Raw genomic sequence first — 27363 nt, forward strand, 5'->3', positions numbered from 1 at the left:
ACACGTGAAGTTCTACAGGTTAACAGCCAGTTAAAATTAACTTTAAAAACATCATTTCAATAATTTACTTCCTATTTTATATATTCTCTGTATATCAACATAGAACATGTTTGTTCTTCCACAAATTTAATACAATTCTGTACTATACAGGTATCAAATATGTGAAACAGGTGAACATCAAATATATGGCAGAACTTAACAAGGTATGAGGGCATGGTGCAACAGAACAGAAACAGTACCTATTGTTCAGTTCTTCTGGATGAGGACAAGTGTGATCAAGGCAGTTGAATGTCTGACGGACGGAAGGGTGCACGCCTGAGTTGACTGGACCTGGCTTTTGGCTCATGCTTGTGGGAGAGGGTGACCATAACTTTCAGGGCCAAACGTGGGGTGAGCTGCATTTCTGGGGACGCCGACCTCCTAATGGAATGTTTTAATTTCTTTCCCATTCTCGACAGCATGAAACTGAAGTCACTACCTGTGACTGATATGCAATACCTGAGGTTAATGATAGCTGTTGTCAATTAAAAATTAAAAACCGGCAATTAAAATATGTGTACACACTTGCAAAATAAATACAGTAAAACCTGGATTTTACGTTCCTTAATTCTACGTTTTCCTTATTTCTATGTCCGATTTTAAAAGTCTCATCAAAACTAACATAAAAATGTTAAATTTTCTTTCATTTTACTTTCTCGATTTTTGTGTAAATTCTTGATTTTATATTCAGACTGAGCTTTTAATTGCTAATTATTAATTATTCTACACAGATCAAGGTACAATCACTTAATTTAAAAATTATTACCGTAAGAATCTTGTGAGAAAAACAATATGCGGAACTGACAAGTTGATTCATGATGCAACTCTTATTTCTAATTAAGGTAAATATTCTGGATGTTCTGCATTTCACTGCAGAGGCTTGGAAAGCAATCACGGATTCAACAATAAATCATGGTTTCAACGTCTATTGTCATATATGTGGATTTACTGTGGATAAAAGTGGGTCTCTCAAGGTTAGAAATATAATAGAATTAAACATGACAGAAGATGAATGGGATCAATAATAATTAGAAGTTGGGGTGTCATGTAAAGAATATGTAGGCCATGACGATGAAACTGTAACATGTGAAGTTTAGTTCAGACCATAGAACAAATGTTAGAATGAAAGGAAGCATTTGATGCATTTGAAGAAGAAGAAGAAGAAGAAGAAGAAGAAGAAGAGAAGGAAGATGAAGCAAACAGTGAATCAACAACAAATTTCCTGTCAGCAATGGAAGGCATCAGCAATACTAGGAAATACGTAATAATATTTGATTGTGAGGGTATTATTCTTTATGCTCGACCATGCCGAAATATAGTAATTATACACCTGGTAGCAGTCCTTTAATGCATGTCATTAAAGTACACCTATTCATTAAAGTTCAGGTTTTCGATTATTCTCGGATATGCAATCGAAAGACAACGAGGGAAACATCACGGAGGCTGGAAATCCAATACTGTCACAGAAGGTTATGTTCGGTTACTATAACAATTAAAGTTAATTGTAAATAATATTCAACTAAATTCAATTTGTCATCTCGTTTTTCAATTCTAAATCAATTTCCAGGTTATATCAAAATTAGTTCATGTTACATTATATCAAGGTCAATGACATTATTGTTCCTCGGAAAAAATCAATACTTTCGTATCTGCGCACATCTCACAATTTAAGAGCTATGAACAAGGTCACTTCCGATCTTCTGTCAGATACAAATAAAATGAATACTTCTGAATAATTTAAAGTTAGAAATATGGTCGAGCATAAAAAGTCGTATGAAACTTGCCTATAATGGTAATTAAGACGCTCGTATGAAAATTATGAAACTCGCGTGCGCTCGTTTCATAAACAAACATACTCGCGTCTTAATTACTATCATTATAGGCTCGTTGCATAATGTACTATTATGATCTTAAGTAAATACACAGTAAAACTTCATTTATAGGTACTTTTCTCATTGATATGTTTTTAATACTTGTATGCTTATTTATGAAGTCCTGACAAAATTCCTATACTTTCCATGTTAATTTATTTTAGTTATACGTTTTTCTCACTTTTACGATCGTATTTTAAACCCCGAGAGGTACAAAACATTTATTTATACATTCGAATTAAATTTTGCTAAAGATTAGGTTTCCCGTGAAAACGTAAGAACTTGAAAATACCGTATTTACGCCATTGAATATAATACGCACACCAATTCTTTTATGCTAAAATCCAGAAAAAAAACTGGCGAATACAATACACACCTATACCAAAAATCAATCAAGTTTAAAATTATTATATTTTCAAGACAGGTTATAAAAGCAATTCTTCTCAAAATATGTGATTGGTTCTCAGCCAATAAACTAGTATTCAATTACAACAAAACTAACAAAATCCAATTTAAATCCTGCCCGAATTCAACCTCTCAAATTTCAAGAGCAATAATTAACAGGTTCCTAATAGAAACAACAACAACCAAATTTATTGACTTACAAATCGATAATACATTAAATTGGAAAAATCATATTAAAGAAATTATCCCCAAACTAAATTCAGCATATTTTACTATTAGATCTACACAAGAGATTTTAAATATCAATACCTTAAAAACAATATATTTTGCATACTTCCACTTGGTAATGAGTTTTGAAATAATATTCTGGGGAAATTCTACAGATAGTAACAGTATATTCCTACTATAAAAAGAGTAATTAGAATAATAGTAGGTGCCAAATCTAGGGAATCATGTAGGGCCATTTACAAAAATCTAAAAATAATGCTCATGGCATGTCAGTGTATTTTTTAATTAATAAACTTCCTCGTATGTAATCGTGAAAACTTTGCAACTAATTCAACAGTTCGTAGAATAAATACTCGTAAAAATGACTTTATATTCCATCAGAAAATTTATCATGCTATCAAAAAGGAGTGCGTTATATGGCAGTAAGAATTTTTAATACCCTCCCTATGGATATAAAAAATCTAACTCAAAACATATGATTATTTAGAGTCAAATTAAAGAAGTACCTAATTTCTCAAGTCTTCTATTCTGTAGATGAATTTATGACATTCAACAATGTTGCATGAATATTTCTGTCTTGTATTAAGTATTGATACTAACCCCTTGTGTTGTACTAGTATTTCGTAAAACTCTTCTGTATATATTTCAACTAGACTGTGACTGTAAGACCTTTTAGTAATATTAAGATTTTTTTGACATGTTTCATATTCTAGCTGTGAAGCGACGTGCGAATACCATGGAATGTAAATAAATACAATGCAATACAACATCACAATCATTCTCATTTGCAGTATCAGAACTGGAACTTCCGGTCAACAGGTCTGGGTTGGTGTCAGAACATTGACTGACAATAACTAATGTCATGTTACCCTTCTCCCAGTAATTATTGGTGAATCAAATTCTTTTAGTTTAATTAAAGACGCGCAATTGTTGAGAGTTGTACCGGTATTCATAATATCTCACAAATTACAAAAAAAAATGTTATAAAGTCATTCTAGTAGTTAAAAATATTATTCTTATTAGTGATTGTTCTCAAAAATGGACAAGAAATTACGAATGAAATGCGCGCAAAAGACGAAAAAACAGGCACTCGCAGTAACCATTTCTGCCAGTTACTTCCCACCATAGCTATCTCAGAACATTAATTTTAATTTGTTAGAGTCTGAGTGTTTGAGTGCGCATTAATATGCATCCAAGTTTTCAAGACGACATTTTGTTGAAAAAAGGTGCGTATTATAATCACGTAAATACGGTTCAATATGTGTTCATTGTTAAGATGTGGCCAGCTTTGAAGTTCTTGGAAATTCGAAGCTGCCCATTCTTGTATTCGCACGTAATAGCTTCAAGAAATCCGTTATGCACCAGTGGAAGAATCAATTCAGAGAGGGGAGAGGTATGTGCAGAGGGAAGAAATGGAGCATTTTAAACAATGAGAATCCAAGTCTAAAGCTGTGACCATACTAAATACAACTACCCTAACATCCCTCCACACTGAAAATATTTTGACAGTAGACTTAACCTGATACGATGAGAAGATTGCTGATTAGTTTTTCAATTTCAATGAGTGGAAGAAAGAGGACGTATGTTTGTAACAGATTTTTTTGTAAAATAATGACATGTTGTTAATTATTAATGCTATTTCAGATCTAATTAGATGCCATTTCAGTTATATGTTTTTCTCACTTTTACGTTTTTTTCTTCAGACCCCATAAAAATGTATAAACGAAGTTTTACTCTATATATATATTTTTTTTTTCTTTTTACCTACCTACAGTTATTAGCAAACCAGTATTTTGCGAAATTAGGGGGTTAGATACAGCTTACAGCAGTAAAATTTTGGAAATATTCAACATTTTTTTCCTTCATTCCTGTATCATGTATAACAATGAAAATTAGTATGTGTAAAACACTGTCCTTCTGCTATATGGAAAACATATTTTTACAGTTAAAAAAAACTATTTACTTTTTTTTTTTTTAATTCAGTTCACTGTGCAATGATGAAGCGTTTCACACAACTCAAAAACTATCCAACATTCTGTGATGAAATTTTTTGTGTGTATTTATGCATGTCATATCTACAATATGATGCAAGATCACTCTCTACCTTTGATAGATTGTCTGATAAAAAGTAAATTCATTTAAAAAATGGTCAAATATCAGTATTTTCTTCTAACACAAAATAAAAAAAAAAAATTATTTATTAAGGAATGTAGTTGAAAGAGCATGATATTGTAAACGAGTTTCAGCAATAAAATAAAAGAGAGAGAACATGAAAAGTTAACAAGTTTATGAGTTATGAGGGAAACGATTCATCACTGCTGCATATTTTGAATTTTGAAAAAAAAAATAATAATAATAACATTTTTTTTTTAAATCGTAAAAATATTTTTTTTTCATATAGCAGGACAGTGTTTTACACATATCAATTTTCATTATTGTACAAGATATAATAATGGAGGAAAGAAATGTTGAATATTTCCAAAAATTTTACTGCTGTAAGCTGTACTCAACCACTTAAAATGTTTATATTCCTACGCATATCACTTTGAATATGTGTAGCATCGAACCTATGCAAATTTAAATTTCCTTGATTCTAAGTTTTTCTTGATTTTGCATTCATTGCAAAAATGTAAACTCCAGGTTTCACTGTACTGTTACTCCAAATGAAACTGTGGCAACCAGTAACTTACAGGAAATATGGTCACCCTACTGAAGGGATTAGGATGCTTAACATCGACCAGTTTCCATTTCCCCTTTCCTTTTGCAGATGTACAATTAGCGTAAACATAAGAATGCTGCATTTCTCGTCGTGTTAGTCTGCCTTCGTGTACCACTTAACATATCTACTTGTATAATGCATGATTAAGAAGCTAAAATTTCCCTGACACCAAGACAAGCAAAGAAATTTAGGGAAACGTCTATCATAATATATCGTATTTACAAAATCAAGGCTGCCTATATTAACAACTGTACACCACAGCCCAAATTAATTTCCTCATTATAATTTTATAAGCTTCTAGAAATTAAATATCCCACAGGTAATAGCATTCTATAAACAATGAAAGTACAGGTCCAGGTCGTCGTGTTTGCTTGAGATTTCTGCCACAGAGTGAGCAACTATACCAGAGAAGTATACTTTAGAATTAAAATTAACAATAAAATTTCCATTTTACACAATTCTTTTAAAATTTATACTGCACTTCTTGTAAGTTTATAATACCCAATGCCAGCCTCGGAGAAGTGCACCATGTGGTGACGAAAGTAGAATTCAATTTTTCAGGAGAACTTCAGAAGCAGGTAAGTTGCTCTGAAGCACTGAATCCCGATCACACCATGGTGACAGCTGGAAAAAACTTCAGTTGCAGAGATAAATGTCTGATATCAGTTCGTCAGGAACTGTCCACCAGAACGTGTGACATAGAGGGTGCCTACATGACCACTGAATTCTGGGTAACTGCTTTCATGTTATACATTTCCTACATTGTAAATAAAAAACAAAGAAACTAGGAATGCATTGAGTTCACTGTGACTATAAACTGTAAAAGCAATTACTGGATAATTTACATTATAACAGAAAGAACGAGTGCAGATCAAAACCAAGTTTTATACTTAATGACACAAAATCATCATTTATCCATCCTCTTGACCATTTGAATATAAACAAGGTAGGATGTTTAAAATTTGACTCCATCAGTACCTGATATTCCACATACTCTCTTTTGGCATCTCTTACCAAACTACATGAGGACTAGCAATGATATGGAAGTTTCCCTCAGTTTTGCATGTAAGAATTCTAACATCAACCAAGCAACTAAGCAGTGACTTCTATGCAACACTATTGCCTCATTCTCTGCCTGCACACCAATCATTAACTCTAACTGTAGTCGGCACTAAACCTCGACGTGTCTATATACCTGCATGTGTTGGGAAACTAATGGTGTGTCTGTCAGCATGCCAGGAATTACTTTGGTTTCTCTGCTTCCACCATATCGGTCCACGGATTCCTGTCGTGCTTGCTTCCACTATGACCCGTCACTTCCACTGTTTGCGATAAGCGAGCTGTAGGAACTCTCTGTATTCTGAGGTTGCCAACCTACCCTGTACTTGAAACTCGAAAGCAAATTTAATCGGAAAGGAATATATACGGTTTCTGTTTTGGCAGCGGCGGAGGCAAAGGCTCCTTCGTGCTCGACATCTACACACCTGGTTCTCAGACTAAAATAAACATGTTAAGATAACACAATTAGTGACAAGAAATAGCACAAAATAATCATCCTCTTGTCCCACAGATGAACACAGAGAGCAATCTTTTTTAACTTTTTTTTCTTTTTTTTTTTTACGTTTTGATCTTAATGTCGAAAAGGAACTTGTCAATATAAATAAAATAAGTTAGGAAATGATTTTCTGTCCAGAGTACTCTCTCTACACTTCCTTCCTAAAACTGAAAACTAACATTCACATTGACGATACGGCATGTTCCTGGCAAGGATGCTCCGTTCAGAGACAAGGACATGCTTGTTGAGGTACGATATTGTACTCGGATGTTAACAAACAAAATAAATAATGCACGTGTAAGAGACACTTTTACACACTACAACGCTACATACGGTAGGTATCCAACTTATATATCGGGACTAGGCGCAGCTTTGTCTGCCTGCCGGCTGTTGTGAGCCAATGTGACGTCACGACACTTTTGACACGTATACCTCTAGTTTGGGCTGCCATCGATATTTGGACAGTTGCACCATCTTTCAGTTTATTCGTTAGTGTGTCAATGTAATATGCATCCCATCGGGAATCCTTAGTGCTATTGATACAACAAAACAACTCGACTAACCTACCAGTTATAAGTTATATGCTTTTAAATATATTCATATTTATCACACACTCATCCGCTATGCAGTCTTCACAACACTTCCGTATGCTACAATTCATGAAGGTGTCCACACACATCCACGCACGCTCACACGCACACAGCCTGCAGTTCAGCTAATACTCGCCAAGGTAGCGGTACAACTCAGTGAGTCTGCAATTGCTTCTGAGGAGATATGGATTAGATTTCTCGTCTTGCACATCCAGGGAGAAGTGTGTTCGTCCGCTTGTTCCCCGAACATTACACACAGGATATGGTAAACACTTGGACTTGGGGACGGCGTTCATACTATGCCTCGAGCGTCTCCTCTACGACGTCGGGCACCATGGAGAGGTCCTCGGCCATCTCGTCGCCCTCCTCCAACTCGTGGCTCTGATCCATGGGCATGCTGACCGAAGCAACAGGGCCATAGTCACGCTCCTCGCCAACTTCGACGCCCACGCCTTCCGCCTCGTCGCCGTCCATTCCCTGTTCCAACACCTCTCGCTTTATCAGGTGCACCAGCCCCTCGTTCTCAGCTACTCTGGAAGGCGGGGGTGGGGGTGGTACTGCTTCTTGCTTGATGTGCATCATGGGCCCCCCTTCCATCGATGATCTGAAATAATTTCAAAATAGAATTCCAATATTCCATGTGAAAGATAGTGTGAAAATAGCTGCCTCACTCTTTAACATTTTGTGGTTACTGCATTAGTAAGAGTGAGTGTTATTTACTCAAATTTTTAAAGACCAAAAGCATCTGAGGAGTATAATTGTCTTTGATAACAAAATATTATAATAATTAAATATTCTTAAGTTTTATGATTTTTGCATTTCTAATTTGTATTCCAGTAGTTAAAAAATTAATCCTGTAAGAGTACCAAAGTGGCTTTTGAAGAGGACAATTCAGAACAGATCAGCAGATGTAAACAGAGTTTGTACACAAAAAATATATGCTACTGGTACCTGAAATTCCTGTATAGTTTAAATAAAACATAATTAAAAAAAAAGACACAAGTGACACCAACAAAGCATCACTCATAAGTCAACTAGGCCTAGGCTGACCAGACGTCCCTGATTTCTGGGGACAGTCCCTAGTTTTGAGTTGCTGTCCTCGGTTTTGTCCCTGGAAATTACTTTTGTCCCCAGAAGTTTTGATTTTGTTTCAATGACATTTTACATGTGAATATTTAAGTATTGTGATGAAACTGCTGCGATTAATGCACATTTCTGAACGGTTTTCAGTATGAGACATAAGAATCAGCGAGCACAGTATGAGATATTCTGCACTCTTTAAGAATATACCATCTTTGTCTTCATTCGCATTGTGCGGAAGCGTTAGAACTGCTGCAGCGTCCATTTTTAAGTAGTTCAAAAAATGAGAAGTTTTGTGACAAACCAACAGGTGAAAATTGGTATGGTGTTTTTCAACTTTTCAAAAAAATAATTCTATTCTATTTGAAAATCTTCTCAAAATAGTGTCATTAATCATGTGTCTTTCAGTCAGTAATTCGTCAGTTGAAAGACTTTTCTCCACAATGAACTCAATCTGGATTGATGCAATGTCAAGAATGAAAATTGAAACAGCTTTGTTACAAGTGGAGAAAACTTTCATTTCTCTTGTGAAGAACTTAGTGTGAAGCTGTATAGGAATGAACAGATCCTTAAAAAGATACATTCTTCAGACAAGTACTTGTAAAATGTGTGTGTTAGAGTTCAGTGTGTACAATATTATGTGAAAGACTTCCATGCATGCGTCAGTACTGAAATTGAATTCTTAGTGGCTATAGGCCTAATTGAAGGGCTCAGAGCCAAAGGCGACTAACCCACAATTACAAAATGAGCAAATAAGGGTTGAAATTAAGAGGATCCTGACAAAAAAATGATTGGTTTCACAATTTATTTTAATTGGTCTACATTGAATAAATACAAAAATATAGCCTGAATCTATAACAATAATGTATAGTTTTGAAAAAAAAGGCTTAATAATGAACAATACAAAATTGTGGGTTGGTCACCTTTGGCTCTGAGCCCTTCAATTATATATAGGAGTTACGTGTGTTTATTCATTTAATTCAAAACGTTAAGATACTCTACAAATCTAGTGTGCAAAGTTCTATCACTGTACAGTATCTACTGTTACATGTATTTCTTACAACATTTCAATGGAGAGTGACTAGATAAGCCGATGTCCCCTGCTGGACCATAAAAATTCTGGTCAACCTTAGGCCAGGCGACAATGGGGTAGGGTGGCCAGTTCCTTTCCTCCTCCATTGCATACATCGCTGACTAGATACATATTACACTAATCAGACTTCAGATGTATACAAACAATTATTTTTCCACCGACACATACCATCAAGTGAGATGTACTGGCTGGTAACAGGTGTACATATCAGCCAGTGCCTCAATCAGAAGTTAACTTGTCAGTCTTCGTTCATTAATAATTTATACTTGCTATTATTGACTACCTGTGCTCCGTAGGTGGAGATGGCACCTTTTCTGGACTGGTTGCTGTGGAAGTGCTCATGGAATTGTTGAGAAACCCTATGTTGCTGTCACCAAGGGCGGCCTGAAACACATTGAAATTATTGGTCATAACACCACTACTCATTCCAAAAAAATCACATACAAGCATAGACATTACTTTGCTTTATTTAACTCTTTAAGCAGTCGCACCTAACTCGGTAACACTAAGAGTTGCGCGGGGTGTTGCTGACAGCTCAAATATTTGGGTTCTTATGCGCTATTTTGTTAGTGAACAATTAAAATATCGCACTTTTTTATTTATACAACTACTTACATGGAATATTTTAAACCTATCACAATGTTGTAATTAATGTACAATAATGGTAATATTTCAATATTGGTTCATAAGTAATATTCTAACGTTTATTCACTCCTAATCATAATTAATTTTTTTTTATCTTCCTTCCCAGAGCACTTTCTTGATTTTTCTTTGTGCACAGCCACTACTTAACATCCATTGTTATTATTTGTTACACAAGTATGATCAGTTTAGTCACTGTCACTATTTACAATAGAAGTATTGTTGTAACACTCTGTCATCCCACACTACTTAAACTGTTAATGTCTCGTGTATGCCACTTCCGATTTCAAACACGTTTATGGTTATTGTTGCCTTACCAATTCTAAGAAAGGTACTGAAAGTTTTAGAAGTACAGGCTTACTCAATATGTAGTTAACATATAGAGTGATTCACGAGGAAAGGTAAAAAATTTAGGATGTGAATTCTGAAGTCATTCTGACTCAAAAAGTTTATATGAATATGCGTCCATTTTCGAACGGTTACGGAGATATGACTCTTTGATTTCACAAAAACTTCAGAGATTCCATTATACTAACTCGCTTTTAGAGACAGATAACGGACAAATTTTAAATTTATATTCACGTATGCATACATACATAATATTCTAGAAGTCGGGGTCGATGTTTTCGCACATTTTCAAAGGTATCTCCTTCTGCTTCAATGCACTGTTGCGCTCTGGCGTGAATCGCGCTCGTCACTTGGGAGAGTTGCTCGTGGCTGTTCTTTATGCAGCATCCAAAATACAGTCGATTAGCGCCTCTCTCGTTTCCCCCTTCCTTTGCTATACCAAGTCTTTCACTCAACCCCATAGACAGTAAATACTCTTCGATATGGTAGGCTACCCTTCTTTTCGGAAAGCGTCGTTCATATTCAGTGATGGCAAGCAAAGAACTTCCATCACACAAACCATAAACATACACAATATCGGTATATTCTGTAGTCGAAAAATTATAAGGCATCTTGAAAAACACAGCTTAACACTTGTGATAACTGTACCTGTATAACTACTGTATTGTAGGTAGCTGACTGAACTGAAAGTGATAGCGTATTTGTGTTATGTAAGAGTTCTGTGTCATTACATCAGACAAGGGCAGATAATTGGACATTTTTATTGCCCCACCCCCTGGTTTGTTTCTCTTATCTACAGCGCTCACAATGCAGATTCCAATGTTAGGTCATTCATTGTGATCGATGACCTTGTCTCACGTTCTCACGTCAGCAGCATATGGTAACGTCTGATTCACATTGGGGTGAGACTTTTTACCAAAAAATGCATCTAGCTCTGCCATCGTTCGAAAACGGACCTAAGTTCATATGAACTTTTTCACTCAAAATGGCCTAAGATATCATATCCTAAATTTTTTACCTTTTCTCATGAATCACCCTGAATGTGACTGGGGTGTTGACAACACCCTGCATGACTGCTTAAGGGTTAAATATTGTTTTCAATTTCAAAATACTTCAAATATTGTCTTCTTGTTTATTGCTTATAATGTAGTCATGCACAAGGTGAGGAGAGTGAATTATCCTTAGGATGTTGATAATTGCAGCCTTTACACACAAAGCCCTAACCACGTGACTAAGTGAAGTACAGTACTTTTGCATGAGTGTTGGGACACAATCAGAATTGTAATGTATAGAAACAAAACACTCTATTCTGCATCTAGGAGTGCCACATGGTAGAGCAGCCGTGGCGAAAATGTGACTCGCGAGCATATTGTGGCTCGCAATGATAGCTATGCATTTCTCTTGCTTCCTACCTCCCCCAACCCCACCCTCTCACTCACTGGAGTCAAACTCCGTTCCATTTGTACTTGTCTATGACCTGTGAGTGACGTAGGCTATCGTCGCAATGTCTCTCTCGAAACCATGCACCTCTACAAAAACGAAAGTTTCAAGTAGGATGGGAGGACGCATTTTTTGCTGCCAATATGATGAGAATATTAAATGTATGATTTTTGTTCACAAGTATTACGAGGAAAACGGTTGTATAACATAAAATGGCATTATACTACATGTCACTCATGAAACATTAAAAGGTTAAGTATTATTATTATTATTATTATTATTATTATTATTATTATTATCTCTGTACGTCGATCCTTTACAATGTGATATTAAATGAAAGTTAGATGTAAGGACTTGACAAATGTTGAATTTTTCAAATCTTTGCCGAAAAATAAATATTCGAAGCTTCGTTCTTCTTTTTTTTTTTAGTAGGTTATTTTACGACGCTTTATCAACATCTAAGTTATTTAGCGTCTGAATGAGATGAAGGTGATAATGCCGGTGAAATGAATCCGGGGTCCAACACCGAAAGTTACCCAGCATTTGCTCATATTGGGTTGAGGGAAAACCCCGGAAAAAACCTCAACCAGGTAACTTTCCCGACCGGGAATCGAACCCGGGCCACCTGGTTTCGGCTTCGTTCTTTCACTTGCTCTGTTGAAGCCATGTTCGCTACAACTTACGTTTGTGAAAAATTATTTTCAACAATGAAAATAGTAAAAACCAAATTTAGATCACGACTGACAGACAAATACCTTCATGATCAACTACGACTGGCAGTAAGCAACATAATTCCTGATTTCGAAACTCTGTCGCAGAGACATTCTGAAGACAGTTAAATTTAGGTTGTGATAATGTGTCCTATGCTGTGGAGTAAAGGTTAGTGCGCCTGACCGTGAAAACGAGTAGGTCAGGGTACAGATCTGCATGCTTCAACTGCTGACTACAGTGGAATGTAAGGGCAGTCACCTCGTGAAACCAGTCTGTTGTTATGTTTAGGTTCAAATGAATTAGCCCAGAATATTAATCCACATTTCATTATAGAATCGAATTAAGTTATATAAAGTATGCCATTAAGGGTGTTTATACAGCCAAGAGAAGATAAGGATGCGTACAGGTAACAGGCAGAACTCAATTTCAGACTAGGCCACTAATATAGCTATTCTATATTATCTATTTTCCAGTTCAAGTCATTATCTAATTCCAAACCAAGAAACTTTGTGCTTACAGATTTTCTGAAATCATTTCCATTTATTCTATTTAATCTAATATTATAGGAAAAATGAGCACTATTATATGTACCAGTACTAAATTTGATTAGTCTACATCGACTTTATCAATATTAAGTGCTAATTTATTTGCTTTAAATCAATCATTCATTAGATTTAACAATAAATTAGAAGTGTTTATAAAGTCATCACATTGTTTACTTGAGATATTTACACTTGTATCACCTGTAAAAATAAGATTAAAGCTGAAGCTAAATCGTTAATATAAACTAGAAACAATATTATACCTAAACTTTATTTCTGAAAGGATCTCAATACTTCTACATTCTGAGAGAGCAGCTTGATGATTATTCGATATATTTATTTCTATTTGATAAGTAAAATGTAAAACTACCGGTACCTGTATCTACTGAAAATCTCATCTTCAGTACCTACCATAAAACTTATCAATATATTGTGATCTACTGGTACATAGTCAAAAGTTTTAGCCTAATCACAAAATATTTCTCCAACATGTGTGTGTAAAGGCCGCTAATAAGAAGCATTTTTATAAAAATTGCTGGTTAGAAGATCTTTCAACTGTAAGAAAATAATGAAAGTACTTTACCTCAGAGTAATTCTCACATTGGGAGTTCTTGAAAAATAAATAAGAAAGTAGTCAAAGTACTGTTAGAAAGATACATGCTATTAAATAATACATGCTTCACTGAACCCAACATTTCTGCTTTGCAGAAGGAAATTGAAAATAATTTCCTGAAAACAATTTTTATTTCAAAATGATCAAAGTCTAAGTTCTATATTTTTTTTTAAACCTGATTTTAGTACAGTTGTTTCAATGACGACAACCCAACACAACACAAATTTATAGAACATACACCTTGGATAGCAGGAACTAATCACTCTTAGTAAGTTACTGACATGTCTCACTTAACAATGTCATTGGGAACATTTTGGCTCCTAAACACTGATATCTCTATCAAATTCTGTATCAATATTTCCCAGAAAAAAGCCAGAACTGTCAACAATACTAACTCCGGAAGCTGATAGTAGAGATCCAGTATAGGATAGCGATATTATCACCACACTCTCATGGTTAACATTCGGTAGGTCTTTGAGCAGCCTCATGCATAACATTCGGCAGGTCTTTGAAATTTAATTGTATTATTGTTTTCAATTTCTTATGTCGCCACTCCAATCACTCGCCTCAATTCCAATATTGCAACCAATAAGCTGCTTCCATTATTAAATGACACCTACTTGTCTAATCCACGTGGACTAAAACCGAGGTTGCAGTGTCTTGTGCTGAGGACGAACATCAAGGTATGTGATTAAAAATTATTATTAAAGATCCATGTTGAATCTTTCGTACACTACTTTTAACGCTTGAATATAAATAATTGATTAAATGGCGATCTTATTCGTGTTAATTGTGTAAAACACACCCTGATCAAATTCTCAACACACAGATCAATTTCAGAACACACACACTATTTTACATCACATTTCAACGCTTTTCAACAATTGAATGCACCCACACAACAGGCAGCGAAGTTCGAGATGACGCCGAGATCTAGTAGGCTCTGAGGATGGTGTGAAGAAGCACCGAAACAGCTGTAAGCCGCACATGCTTACACAATTAACACGAGTAAGATCGCCATTTAATCAATTATTTATTATTAAAGAGTTATTATTACGAGTTAAGAATGTCAACGTACTCGTATATGAAATAATAATAATAATAATAATAATAATAATAATAATAATAATAATAATAATAATAATAGCCATTTAACAATATAACAAACGAGTGTTTATTCTTACTGAGGAAGTACATGTGACAACGTGACACTTAGAGTGAAACCTACAGAGCAACAATCGGTCGGCAAAATTATGTTTTAAAAGCACACCGCACGTTATTGTATGATGCCGACATGTTAAGCATGAGGCCGCGGCGATAATACAACACAATTACGAAAACCTATATTACGTTTTGTGATGAAATGCACGGTTAATTAGAAAATTAAGTTTGAAATTTCAGCAGTCCAGCGACATCGCTGCTAACACACTATGCTTGTGATACATATGTAAGAGGTCAATGAAGTCAGTGTGTCTCGGTAGGTGAGATGCTGTCCGCCAAGGCATTGCCCCTTGCTTGCATTGTGCAATGGGTTGAATTTAGAGATTTTTAAAATTAAATTTACACGAAAACTGTCGAAACTATTGAAATGCACCAGAGGAATAAATAATTCTTTATTAGATTTTCTACAGATATGGATAAAAATCACAATCCTACTCGCAATAGTTACCGAATAAGAGTGTGTTAAACATTTGGGAAAAAATATTTTTTTTTTCTGAAAAACTATGAACTTTCTACCAGTATGATGATATAGTTTTGTCACATACAAATGAGCTACTCACTCTGGAAATCTGCAAGATTATTTCACTTCCATCTTGCATAACTTCTGAACAATGTGTTTAATTTCATGCCGAATTTTGGTCTTAGCTCTTGAATAACATATAATCACTGGAAGAACATCCTCTGTTTCAAATATTTTTGCAGACTGCAGAGATTCTTCCTCTGAATTCATCATCTCCAAATCTGATGAGTGATGATATTCCATGGCATTCGCGTTCACCAAATTTGACAGCTCTAAATTTTTATTTCTTTTTTATGAGGATATTTGCTGGTTTTATTCTCTTTGATCAAATCAATATTAAAGAAATTAGACACAGATTCAAAATATTTAACTGGCACAATTACATAATACGAATCAATCCTAATAGAATGACGAAACAAATTTAAAGTACAACCCTGACAGGGATATAGAGATGTTGGTCATCCTAAAACCAGATGGAGGGATTCTCTCTGAGCTGAAACAGGCTTCTGAGGACTACTGATACTATGAAATTGATGACGAGGACAAGGACGATGACAATGATAATGGGAATGTTGAAAGAATTGTAGGAAGGTGGAGTCTGACACAAAAGGAAGAGTAACACTTTTCAGAAATTAAAAAATTTTCAGATGGTTAAACGAAGAACCTTGAAAGTAAAAAAATTAAAACATTAACTAAATGTAGGCCTATATTAGAATGAGATTTTGGAAAGGTTTTCCCATATAGAATAATTTTATTGCTATTATATTTTCCATCTCTGTGAAAATGAAGACTGCAACAACTTTTACGGATCAACTATTTTCTGGGCCATGAAATAAAACTGATGTGATAAACAAAAATTTGATTAGCTCCCAGTATTTCTCGTAGGTGTATGTTCACTACACACGTTTATATTTATCTTTGGGTTATCAAGTAATGAAAGCAGAAAAGTATGCATTAAATATACTCCTACTGCTGTTCAATTAAAATGACTGTAGAAAATAACAGGTATTAGTTTTATGTTCGATAGATGGATTAAGTTAAAACCTTACATTCAAGGGAATTGAGAACTTTTACTCTAAGTAATAACAAATTCATAGACCAGCAACCATAAACAAATATTACTAGACCCTTCATTTTCTTCAAAACTTACGCCACAATTTGAACTTTTCATACCAAGACAAGTACCTGAAAGCATAATGGTATTGCATTTCTCTATCAGTAGATTAATTTCTACTTCTTCGTCCTATATTAGGAGGTGGTGGTGCTTTTTAACAGCTTCTTACAAGGATAAAATACATACAATAAAGTTCAACTGGGGAAATTAATCTATGCTGAAATGGTCGAAACAAATAACAAAGAAATAATTCGTAATCGATAACCAAAAATCCCCATTGGTAATTTCGTGAAAGATATTAAAAACCTGGCTACTGGTTTTCTCTTTCATGAATTCTCTAATTAGAGAACAAGGTTATTTTTTGCGAAGTAAATCAACAGAGTTGTTACCTAATGTAAGTTACCAATATTTTTGTCTTTTACATCCTATACAGTTATCACTCCTGAGCAGTATTTTCCAACATTCTGAACTTAATAAAAGCCTGTTGCGAGTACCTACATACTATATACTAAATTTAAGCAAGTCTGCCTTCACGATTACAATCAACACAATTTTATTAATAACTGATTAAATGGCGCTCTTACTTGTGTTAATTACGTAAGCATGTGCGACTTACAGCTGTTTCGGTGCTACTTGACACCATCCTCAGAGCCTTCTGTGTCTCGGCGCCATCTCAACTTCGCTGCCTGTTGTGTGGGTGCGTTCGTGTGATGAATAGTTGTGTCAAATAATGTGTGTGTTCTGAAATTGATCTGTGTGTTGAGAATTTTATTAGGGTGTGTTTTAGTGTGTCTGTATATTTCATATTGTTCTAGTGTGTTGAGTTTTTAGTTTTTGGGTTGTAGTATGTGTAGGATTTCCATGTCTGTATTTATGTTATTGTATGTGTGGTTATCATTAGTTATGTGTTCGGCACATGTAGATGTATTGTGTCCTCTGGTTATATGCCGAACACATAACTAATGCTAACCACACATACAGTAACATAAATACAGACATGGAAATCCTACACATACAACCCAAAAACCAAAAACTCAACATACTAGAACAATATGAAATATACAGACACACTAAAACACACCCTAATAAAATTCTCAACACACAGAACAATTTCAGAACACACACACTATTTGACACAACTCTTCATCACACAAACGCACCCACACAAAGGCAGCGAAGTTGAGATGGCGCCGAGACACAGAAGGCTCTGAGGATAGTGTAAAGTAGCACCGAAACAGCTGTAAGCCGCACATGCTTATGTAATTAACACGAGTAAGATTGCAATTTAATCAATTATTTATATTCAAGTGTTAAAAGTACCGTAGTGTACGAAAGATTCAACATGGACAATTTTATTAACGACATTTATTGTAAACAGTAAAGTTCTGTTTTAATATAAAATTTTAAACAACAAATTTAATTTATTTTTATTCTGTATTACATAGAAATGAAACATAATTAGGGGCCCAAGTATGTTAGTACTTTTTCTTGAAAATGTCGAAAATAATTCAGTTCGGTTCATCGGACAATAAAAGAATGTCTTCTGTGTTTTCACCAACAGAAATCTCATACATTTACTAAGGTGTAAACAATCTTTATGTCTTACCTGTAAGCTGGCATTCAATGCATCTCCATACAATGTGGGGCTGTGTGTCAAGGTGGGGCTTTTAGACTGGACTCCCCTAGTAATTCAAAGAGCATATATTATTAACAACATTCAAAAGCTTAACCTATCACATAAACTTCATTGAGTAGTTTCCTGAAAGGTAATGAATTATATTATAGAAATATAGTAAAAGAGAAAAAGCGTATAAAAAACATCTAGATATTGAGAAAAATTGAATAGAAAAAGAGAAAAAAGTATTGAAAATATTTAAAAACTCACCACCCAACTGGGCCTTCCTTCAAACTGCAGATATTACATGAGCAAGATATAAAAAGTAGAAAAGATAAAAGAGCTTGTTTCAAATCGGGTGGCATTAACACCTCTCACTGAGGGTATGTTTAATGCACACTTTAATTGGATTATATGAATGTTCTTAGAATTTCAGGAAACAACTGGACTAGGAGAAGGATTTAAAGATTTGAAACAAGAATTATTCAATGCTCCAAGTGATCTCGGTACCTGTGTTCTGATGAGATAAGTGGTTCCATCCTGGGATCTACTTTCGTTCTTTACCAGTGGATTTAATAAGTTAAAAACATTTAGAGAAGAAAAAAAGTGTTCCGATCACTTGGAAAACATTGAAAAATATATTAAATAGTAAAAGTAGATAAAAATGTAATAAGAATATATAAAGATAGTGTATAAAATACATTAAGATAATAAAATACAAATAGTACAATAAATATAAGAGAGATAGAAAAACACATAGTAAAAAGAGAAAAGAGGAAAACGTGTGTAATAAGAGAAAGACAGAATGTACCTTTTTTGAGATGACTGTACCTAACTGCTGTGGTACCTGGTATTCCCCATGGACACGCCGAACGGTTATTTTCTAACGAATTGGACTATCTGACTATCTCTTTACAACATCTGCATGGGCACACACAAAAGCCATCAGCTCGACTGCTAGAGAATATGTATTGTGGGGGAAGACTGTAGACGGGTTCCATTAACAATTGCATCCATGCTGACCTCTGGAAAGGGGATAGTCATAGGGTCGTGACACTAAAGGAAGAAGAAACACTACTGGTACTGGTGCAGTGCTCTAACTGATCTGTACTCAGTAGCTACACGGATGTTCACCCACACTTCTCGGGATTAGCTCACTCACACACTCCACACATTACAATAGCAACTACAATGCAAAGCATCTCAAAGCATCAAACATTAACTTCTGCTTACAATGCTACCTTTCTGACGTCACTACCCAGCAGGTGATGTGCAATTCCCGAATAGGTCAAAATGTAGATTTTCATTGCATAGATTTTGTACTCGAATCAGGGCGAAATGAATATTCTAAGTCCTTTTGTGTAAGTTACAAGAATATTTAATTATTGTCAAATGACAAACACTGGCTCGATTTTATGCAGTAATGAGCATTATAACAATCGTTATTATCTGATTAGGTACGTCTGAAAAGAACCAATGGCAATCTGTCGATAGCAAAATGTGAGGACTATATTTATTTCTGCACAAACTTTTAACGTTTTTATCAGAAATACAATTAACACTGCCTCAAAAAAAATTCAGCAATAATGTATTTACTTTCTACACCATTCGAATATATTATTAAGGAAAATTAACACATTAAGGTATGACTCGATACTTGAAATGATACCGGTACAGAAAGATCAATTTTAGATTTTATGTCATATTTTACTCTAATTCTTTAGGTTTAAGATGGTATTTTTTTATGTTAATCTGATGAACTATTTTCGAGATATTACCATTTATTGCAATACTGCAAATTTAAAGAGCACGGATATCTCAAACTTCATCCCTTATTTCCTCAAGTACTGATTTTACGACACATTGCTAAATTTAAACAGGATAGCTCTAGGTCTATTTAACTTACTGTCGTGATTATTTTTTTTAATTCAATATTATTTACCGGTATCAGACTAGAGCTTGAAATTGTCGTAACATAATCTTAACTTTCTATAAAATTAATAAGTGAGTATTAATAATAAAATGCACAACTTTTTTTTTAGCAATATGTATTAATATAGTAATTTTTTACACTTGAAACAGTCCTATAAGATATTTTACTACAGGTTCTGCAGTAGAGATGGGATAAACTATTCTTTTTAAAAACAATTTCGACTGTAACTGTTCCAAAATAACGGTTTCAAAGAAACATTTTCATAAAAATTATGTTTACAACATCGGTGTCAACTGTTCCAAGTATGCCAACTGTTTCAGCTTCTCATCTGTTTCAGGAACATGTTTCAAAGCCCTTGAATCGTCTTAGATCAGCTGTTCAGTGTATTATGACGACGAAAGACATTTTTCGTAGGTTACTGTTAAAAAGTACAGTAAATAACTACAATTAAAAATGAATCGATTTTAGTAAAAAACTAACGCATAATAACCCTAGGAGAGTTTAATAACGTTAAGACATTATCCGATAATATTTTTTGTGATATATTAATTAACACCATGTCACGGCACCATAAACATATTCTCCATCAATGGGCAGCTAATAATTATTAATATCGGATTTATTAGGGAATTTGATTAGTATAAATAAATTGCGCAGAACTACATACTGTTGCACGAAGGCCGTGTGGAAATCTATATTATATTTACTTTCGATTGGAGGTCAATGATAGCGCTACACGTGGCCTTTGCAGACAGCAAAGAGGAGGGAAACTGCTTAGAAATTGAACTGTTTATCTCTTGGAACCATGTGGAAAATTGAAGTGATCACTGGAGCAGTGTAACACTCTTTGGAACAGTTGGGACAGGTTATTTCACGAAACTGTTTTGTTTCAAAAAAATTGTTCCAGCTATTTTTACCCATCTCTATTCTGCAGTAACTGAAGTCCAGCAATTTACAAAAATAATCATGAATCTATCATGGTTGCAACAGAAATTAGAGCAATTGAAAAGAATTACTACACTAACAATGATTTTTATTGTTACAGGATAGTGTTAACAGAACTGATTAATTTAACTGTGGTTAGCTTAATTTTTATGAATGTTCTGTGTGGTCAAATTTAAAAAAAAATTATACAGTTGATACTTCTACGAGTCAGGGAACAAAGTTGCTCGCGTGCACAGCATATCTAATGCTATACGTGTCCCCAAGTTGGTGCTAAATGAGCAACAGTGACTGGAAAATTCTTGCTTTTCGAAAATATGTCAATATAATGTAGAAAACGTATCTATCTGCAGCCTCCAGAAAATTTGACCAAGTTACATTGGGAAGCCAGAAGACTGATGGCCCAAAATCCAGCAGTCTGCCATTAGAAAACAATAACTTCTAAGGGTTATTCTTAAGTGTCAAGTCATACCTTAAGTAAATATATCGTAACTTTGCACGTTCAGAATTGAGTAACTTAATTTTCCACTCCTAAGGCAAATTCTCAGGTTGCTCATTACTGACTCTAGGTGTAATGTGCTCCAACTGTACATCAGTTTGTCATCATAAACACTGACTGTGATATATCATGAGAGGTAGATATATTACCGTCAAAACCCGTTTCAACTAGTAAAAACTAGTTTAAACAAACAAAAGCATGAACAAAAAGCTTATATGCAAGACCTACCAAAAGCCTAAACAAACTAAACCTAACCTGTCACTGATTCTAGCTAGATCTTAGGAAAATTCGCTACCGGTATCTATCTACATTTGTTTAAACTAGTTTTTACTAGTTGAAACTGGTTTTGACGGATTTCAGGTTTTAATGGTAAAACACTACAGCACGATTATTATTATTATTATTATTATTATTATTATTATTATTATTATTATTATTATTATTATTATTAATGAAGAAATGTGGAATACTGACAGTGAAAACTTGCCTAAAAACCATCTGTGTCCACCACAAATTCCACTGGACCAGCTGAGAATTGAACCCAGATCTCTGACGTGGAAAATGTATGCTCCAGCCATACGACTAACACTGCATGAATAGCTTAATATGGTTCCCATGTTTTGTTTGCAAACACACTTATCTCTTGTGTTTGAAAATTTTAATTTCGAGAGGTGTTTATGTATAAAATTACCCAACATTACTGCATGTAAGGAAAGTTTATTTGTTTTAATGTCAACTCAATCTTAGAACTAATGTTAAAGTCTAAATGATCAACTGCAAGTCAATACATTTTAACACGTAGTTCAAAATCTAGGATTAATAGATTGTTCCATTATTTTAAAAGTATTAATCAAAACTGAGAATGTTGGATATGGTTAACATATGTTGGAGCACTCAAAAATTTCATAAACTCAACTCAATGTGAACTGAATTTGAAATTTGTTGTATGAATGGAGGGACAGATGATGAGAAATAGATCGGTAACACATTTTACCATGACTGTGGAGACCTTTGATGGTCTTCAACACATACAACAAGCAACCCTTGATCCTCAGAATTACAGTATGTCCTATTACGTCTGTAGTGACTGAGGAATATGTTTTGTTATCCTCTGCCATTTTAATTCCACCATTTTTTCATTTCTCCCCCTACCATCATCCCATCGTCATAAATATATTCGAATTTATATTACTTAGATTAGTTCGTGTTATTGCAAGTTTAATTTGTATACGTCAAACTGATTTAAAGGCTTTAATTGCTTATAAAAATTTGGCGTGAAGAAAATGCAATGAGAAATCTCTGTACCTTACATACAATTAATCTAAAAGCAAAATGTATGTCGTTGAATAAAACTGCAGAATTCTGCATATTGTCAAGGCTAGAATATGTATCACACTGCAATCTAGGCGTGACTGTCAGAAAGGTGTATAAGCTGCATAAGTGGTTTCCTATTACATCTATCCAATTAGCTATAATTTAACACCTTACAAGTTCCTTTCCCCACTTTTGAAGTGTTCTAAATGGAAGTGTTAGTTCACATAAAATATATGTTTTGTCTAGTGGCTGATGAAAATAAGTCTCCAACTAATGGGAAATTTATAGGTTATTTCTTTTCTCTTCTGTAATTGTCTAAATCTCATTCGAAATAGCGATATTCCTGTACATACATTAGTGCAACCGATTAGGACATATTAGTTACATACAGATTATAATCTTCAATGAATGTAATCATCAGTTAGAAATATATTTAATATTTCAGATCCTATGAACTGAAAGCTCAAGTTCTGTATATACGAAACTGGATCTATTAATGATTACAATACTTCAGTGAGAAAATTAAACAATTATTTTAATATTGTCACAAAATATATATATGAATTTCGAATATTAATGTGTAAAATTTGAAAATTCTGGCCCAAAACTTTATGAGATGCCAATGATGTAGGGCTGCCAGTTATCCCATATTTTACCCACATTTTTTCTAGTCTCCTGTATCACGTATTTCATCATGTTTATTTTTATTTAAATGAAGACGAAATGTATGATGAATTCTATAGCATCAGAGATATGTAGAACTGTAAAGTTAATCTTGCTGGTAATATTTTCCAGAAGTGGGTGGCCGTTTTTTTAATGTAGGAACAAAGGAATTAATGTGCCAAATTAAAAAAAAAGTGTTGTGTTTTGTAATGAGCGTTCTAAGATCAAATGTACATAATGAAAGAGTGTTTTCAATGTTGAGTGGACTGATGTAAGAAACAGAAATTCTGCTGAACTTAGTAAAGCTGTAATTTATTACAAATTGTCATAAATTTCAATTTATCTTGTAGAGAGTTTTTCAAACATGTAAAAGATGATGTAAAATTTTTTAATGTATGCAAAGCAAACGGTAAATATGAATAAAGCTATGATGCTATGAGGATTATTCTCAACAGTTTTAAGTACAATCTACAATGACAAATTCTTATGAATACTCAACCTGTTATGTAAAGTGTTTTTTAATATTTATATAAGTTTCTGAATGAATACAAAGCAAGTGGTAAGTATTAACAGTGCTATGAGGTTTATTTTAAATTACTTTTTTTGTATATCCTCCTACAATTAAAATATATTGATAATGCCGTGATGGGACTATTTTGCAATTATTTCCAAAATCTCCCTTATTTTCATTTTTAAATCCTGGCAAGCCTACAATGATGTGACGTAACTATTTAGGACTTTGATGACAGTAGAGTAATTACAGACAATAACTCCAACACATTCCAATCTTCAACAGAGAAAATTTTCCTCAAAATATGTGACTGGTTCTCAGTCAATAAATTAGTATTAAATTGTAACATAACTAACATAATTCAATTAGATCCTGTCCAAATTCAACTTCGCAAATTTCAAGCGTAATAATTAACAATAGATCCCTAATAGAAACAACGTTAACCAAATTTCTTGGATTAAAAATCATATTAAAGAAATTACCCCCGAATTAAATTCAGCATGTTTTGCTATTAGATCTATGCAAAAGATAGTAAATATCAATACTTTAAAAACAATATACCGGCACTTTGCATACTTCCAATCGGTATTGAGTTTTGGAATAATATTCTGGAGAAATTTCACAGATAGTAACAGTATATTATCTAGGGATTCGTGTAGGACTATTTAAAAAAACTACAAATAATACCCAGGCTTGTCAGTATATTTTTTTATTAATAATCTTCCTCGTTTGTAATCGTGAAAACTTTGTAACTAATTGAACAGTTCATAGCATAAATACGCATCAAAAATGACTTTCATATTCCATCGACAAGTCTATCATGCTATCAAAACAGAGTGTGTTATATGGCACTAAAATTTTTAATAGCCTCCCTATAGATATAAAAAAATCAAACTCAAAACATAAGATTATTTATGGAAAAATTTAAAAAGTACCTAATTTCTTACGCCTTCTATTCTGTAGGTGAGTTCATGACATTCAACAACACGTCATAAAATTTATACTAAAACTTTGTGTTGTACTAGTAGACTGTATTGTAAACCTCTTCTGTATATAATTCAACTAGACTGCGACTATAAATTAAGACTTTATAATAGTATTAAGTTTTTTGACTTGTTCCGTATTCTAGCTGTGAAGCAATGTACGAATACCATGGAACGTTAATAAATACAATACAATACGAACTTCCCACCTTCCTATGAAGTGTGACCTGGTTTTGATGTGTCTGCATTGTATAACGAAGATGGTGGGTTTCGTGACAATTCATGACACTAGATATGAAGCCACTGTGTCTGAAGACAGTTTTGTCAACATTCACTAAACTTCTTCATCTCTAATCCCACGAAATACACGCCTGCAGTGTGAGTCCAAACAGCCATGCACTACTACACAACACAGACACCAACATCAAACATGTAAATCTAGAATATACAGATCAGTTTCAACGTGTGCGAATGTACACTGCACCCTACTACTACGTAGATCCCAATGCCCCAGTCTGAGAGTGCACAGCCAAAGCAGATGACAGAGACTCAAGGAGCAGTGAGGTCGTGTTGTGTGATGTGTAGGCGTGTATGCAGCGAGGGACAGCAGTGCACGCACTCAATCGCTCCGTGCTGCCGGCACTCCTGTCCCTCGGAAGCTGGCATGGCACAAACATCAACACTAAAGCAACGAGCTGTAGCAGCGTCAGCACGGCAGCAGCGGCAGCAGCAAAGTTTCCAAAAAGTCAGTGCTTACTGTGCGGAGAGGTGGGGTGGAGTGGGTGATGGGGTGGGGTCATATTTCCGGGGACGACCACGAGAAAGATGGCGTCGCTTGACAAACTCTGCATCATCCACCATCCAGAAGGAGCCAAAGTCGTCTTCATAGCGCACAAAACACTTGTGCAGTGACAGATTGGTGCGGATCGCGTTCTGTATACACAGACCACCAAGAAAGAGAAAAGAGAGTAAAAGACAAAGTTTAAGAGAAAAAAAAGTAGAGAAAATGGTAAGTCTCACTTCTAGCTACCTTCTCAGCAAGACATGTTCGATTTGAAATACCTTCCGTCGCCTGTACCGTCCACCCTTCTTGTCCCTGTGCTAAGCTGTTAGTCGTTGGAAAGCGTCTTCATGCCGGTTACGCACACACAGACACAAGCGAGACAGAATAGTGGAAAAAACACATATGAAAAAACATGTAAATGGAATAAGATGAGAATGGAAAAAGTGGGAAAAAAAATTCAAATCCAAATGTTTGCTAGAAGGAGCTAGAGACTAGAGGAGTCCGAGACCAACTTGCGTGTGCGGCTCGGCTGCGATGTGACATACCCAGTGGTGCACCGCTGGGGCCGGCGCTTGTAAAATTCCACTTCGTCCACCGTCCACACGGCACCTTTCACGTTCTCCACCCTCATGAAACATTTGTGGAGAGACAGGTTGTGTCGCACTGCATTCTATACAAAATAATACACATACAAGTAAGCAACGCAAACCAAAAAAACGGGGCAGAATACAAAAAGGAGAGAAACTAAAGCTTTGTCAACACAAGTTGGCAAACGAGTGCTGCGCTACAACTTGTTTCTAGTACTGGAATCTAACTATACTATCTGATGTAAAAGAAGCCAAGACAAAAGAGCGTTCTATAACCTCTCATGCATTGAATTCTCCTCCATGATGGCGTCCTTCCTTTCCTTATGGTGGTAAGAAAATTAAAAATAAAACTTCAAAAATTCATGCAAGCTTAAGCAAATACGATCACTCTAAAAAATTCTTTTTTTTTTAAATGCAATTCAGTAAAATAACGTAACTACAAGTGAAGAGCCATGCTGACTATAGAAAACTCCGGTACCTTAATTCTAGAGCAACTATAACATATAGATTATCCTCAACTTCTACAGCTCTACATCAGTCCACAGTAGATAATGGTTAGAACCTTTCCGTGAATAAAAGAGAGTGCTTAGCATTCAACATGTCAGTAATACGTATTTCAAGCAATGCTCTATGCTACAGACAGACAATAGCAAGCAGAGATGAGTTTTCTCAGTATTTGGTGTGCATCTTGTTGACTTTCAACAATTTCCTGGAACAATACTAGTCTATATGAAATTATCATTTTAAGTTCTATTAACAGAAACATCACAGAAAAATTAAACAATCAATTGTATCAATATC

General features: G+C 34.6%; 1 protein-coding gene across 8 annotated transcripts in view; it reads right to left on the reverse strand.

The window, feature by feature from the left end:
* Nucleotides 1-4925: 4925 nt before the first annotated feature.
* Nucleotides 4926-27363, reverse strand: part of FoxP (forkhead box P) — a 965968-nt gene continuing 943530 nt past the window's right edge. For 5 of the 8 annotated variants that reach the window (XM_069838171.1, XM_069838170.1, XM_069838166.1 and 2 more), the window contains 4 exons: nucleotides 25949-26124; nucleotides 18338-18413; nucleotides 9864-9964; nucleotides 4926-8011 (listed from right to left, as the gene is read on the reverse strand). In XM_069838171.1, coding sequence (XP_069694272.1) covers nucleotides 7705-8011; nucleotides 9864-9964; nucleotides 18338-18413; nucleotides 25949-26124 — 660 coding nt within the window. In that variant the 3' untranslated portion in view covers nucleotides 4926-7704. Of the gene's footprint in view, nucleotides 8012-9863; nucleotides 9965-18337; nucleotides 18414-25948; nucleotides 26125-26520; nucleotides 26646-27363 lie in introns of those variants that run through there. The other 3 variants (XM_069838172.1, XM_069838168.1, XM_069838173.1) reach the window with 2 other exon arrangements.

Source organism: Periplaneta americana, chromosome 10 (genome assembly GCF_040183065.1).
Source record: "Periplaneta americana isolate PAMFEO1 chromosome 10, P.americana_PAMFEO1_priV1, whole genome shotgun sequence".
In the NCBI taxonomy this organism is placed as follows: domain Eukaryota; kingdom Metazoa; phylum Arthropoda; class Insecta; order Blattodea; family Blattidae; genus Periplaneta; species Periplaneta americana.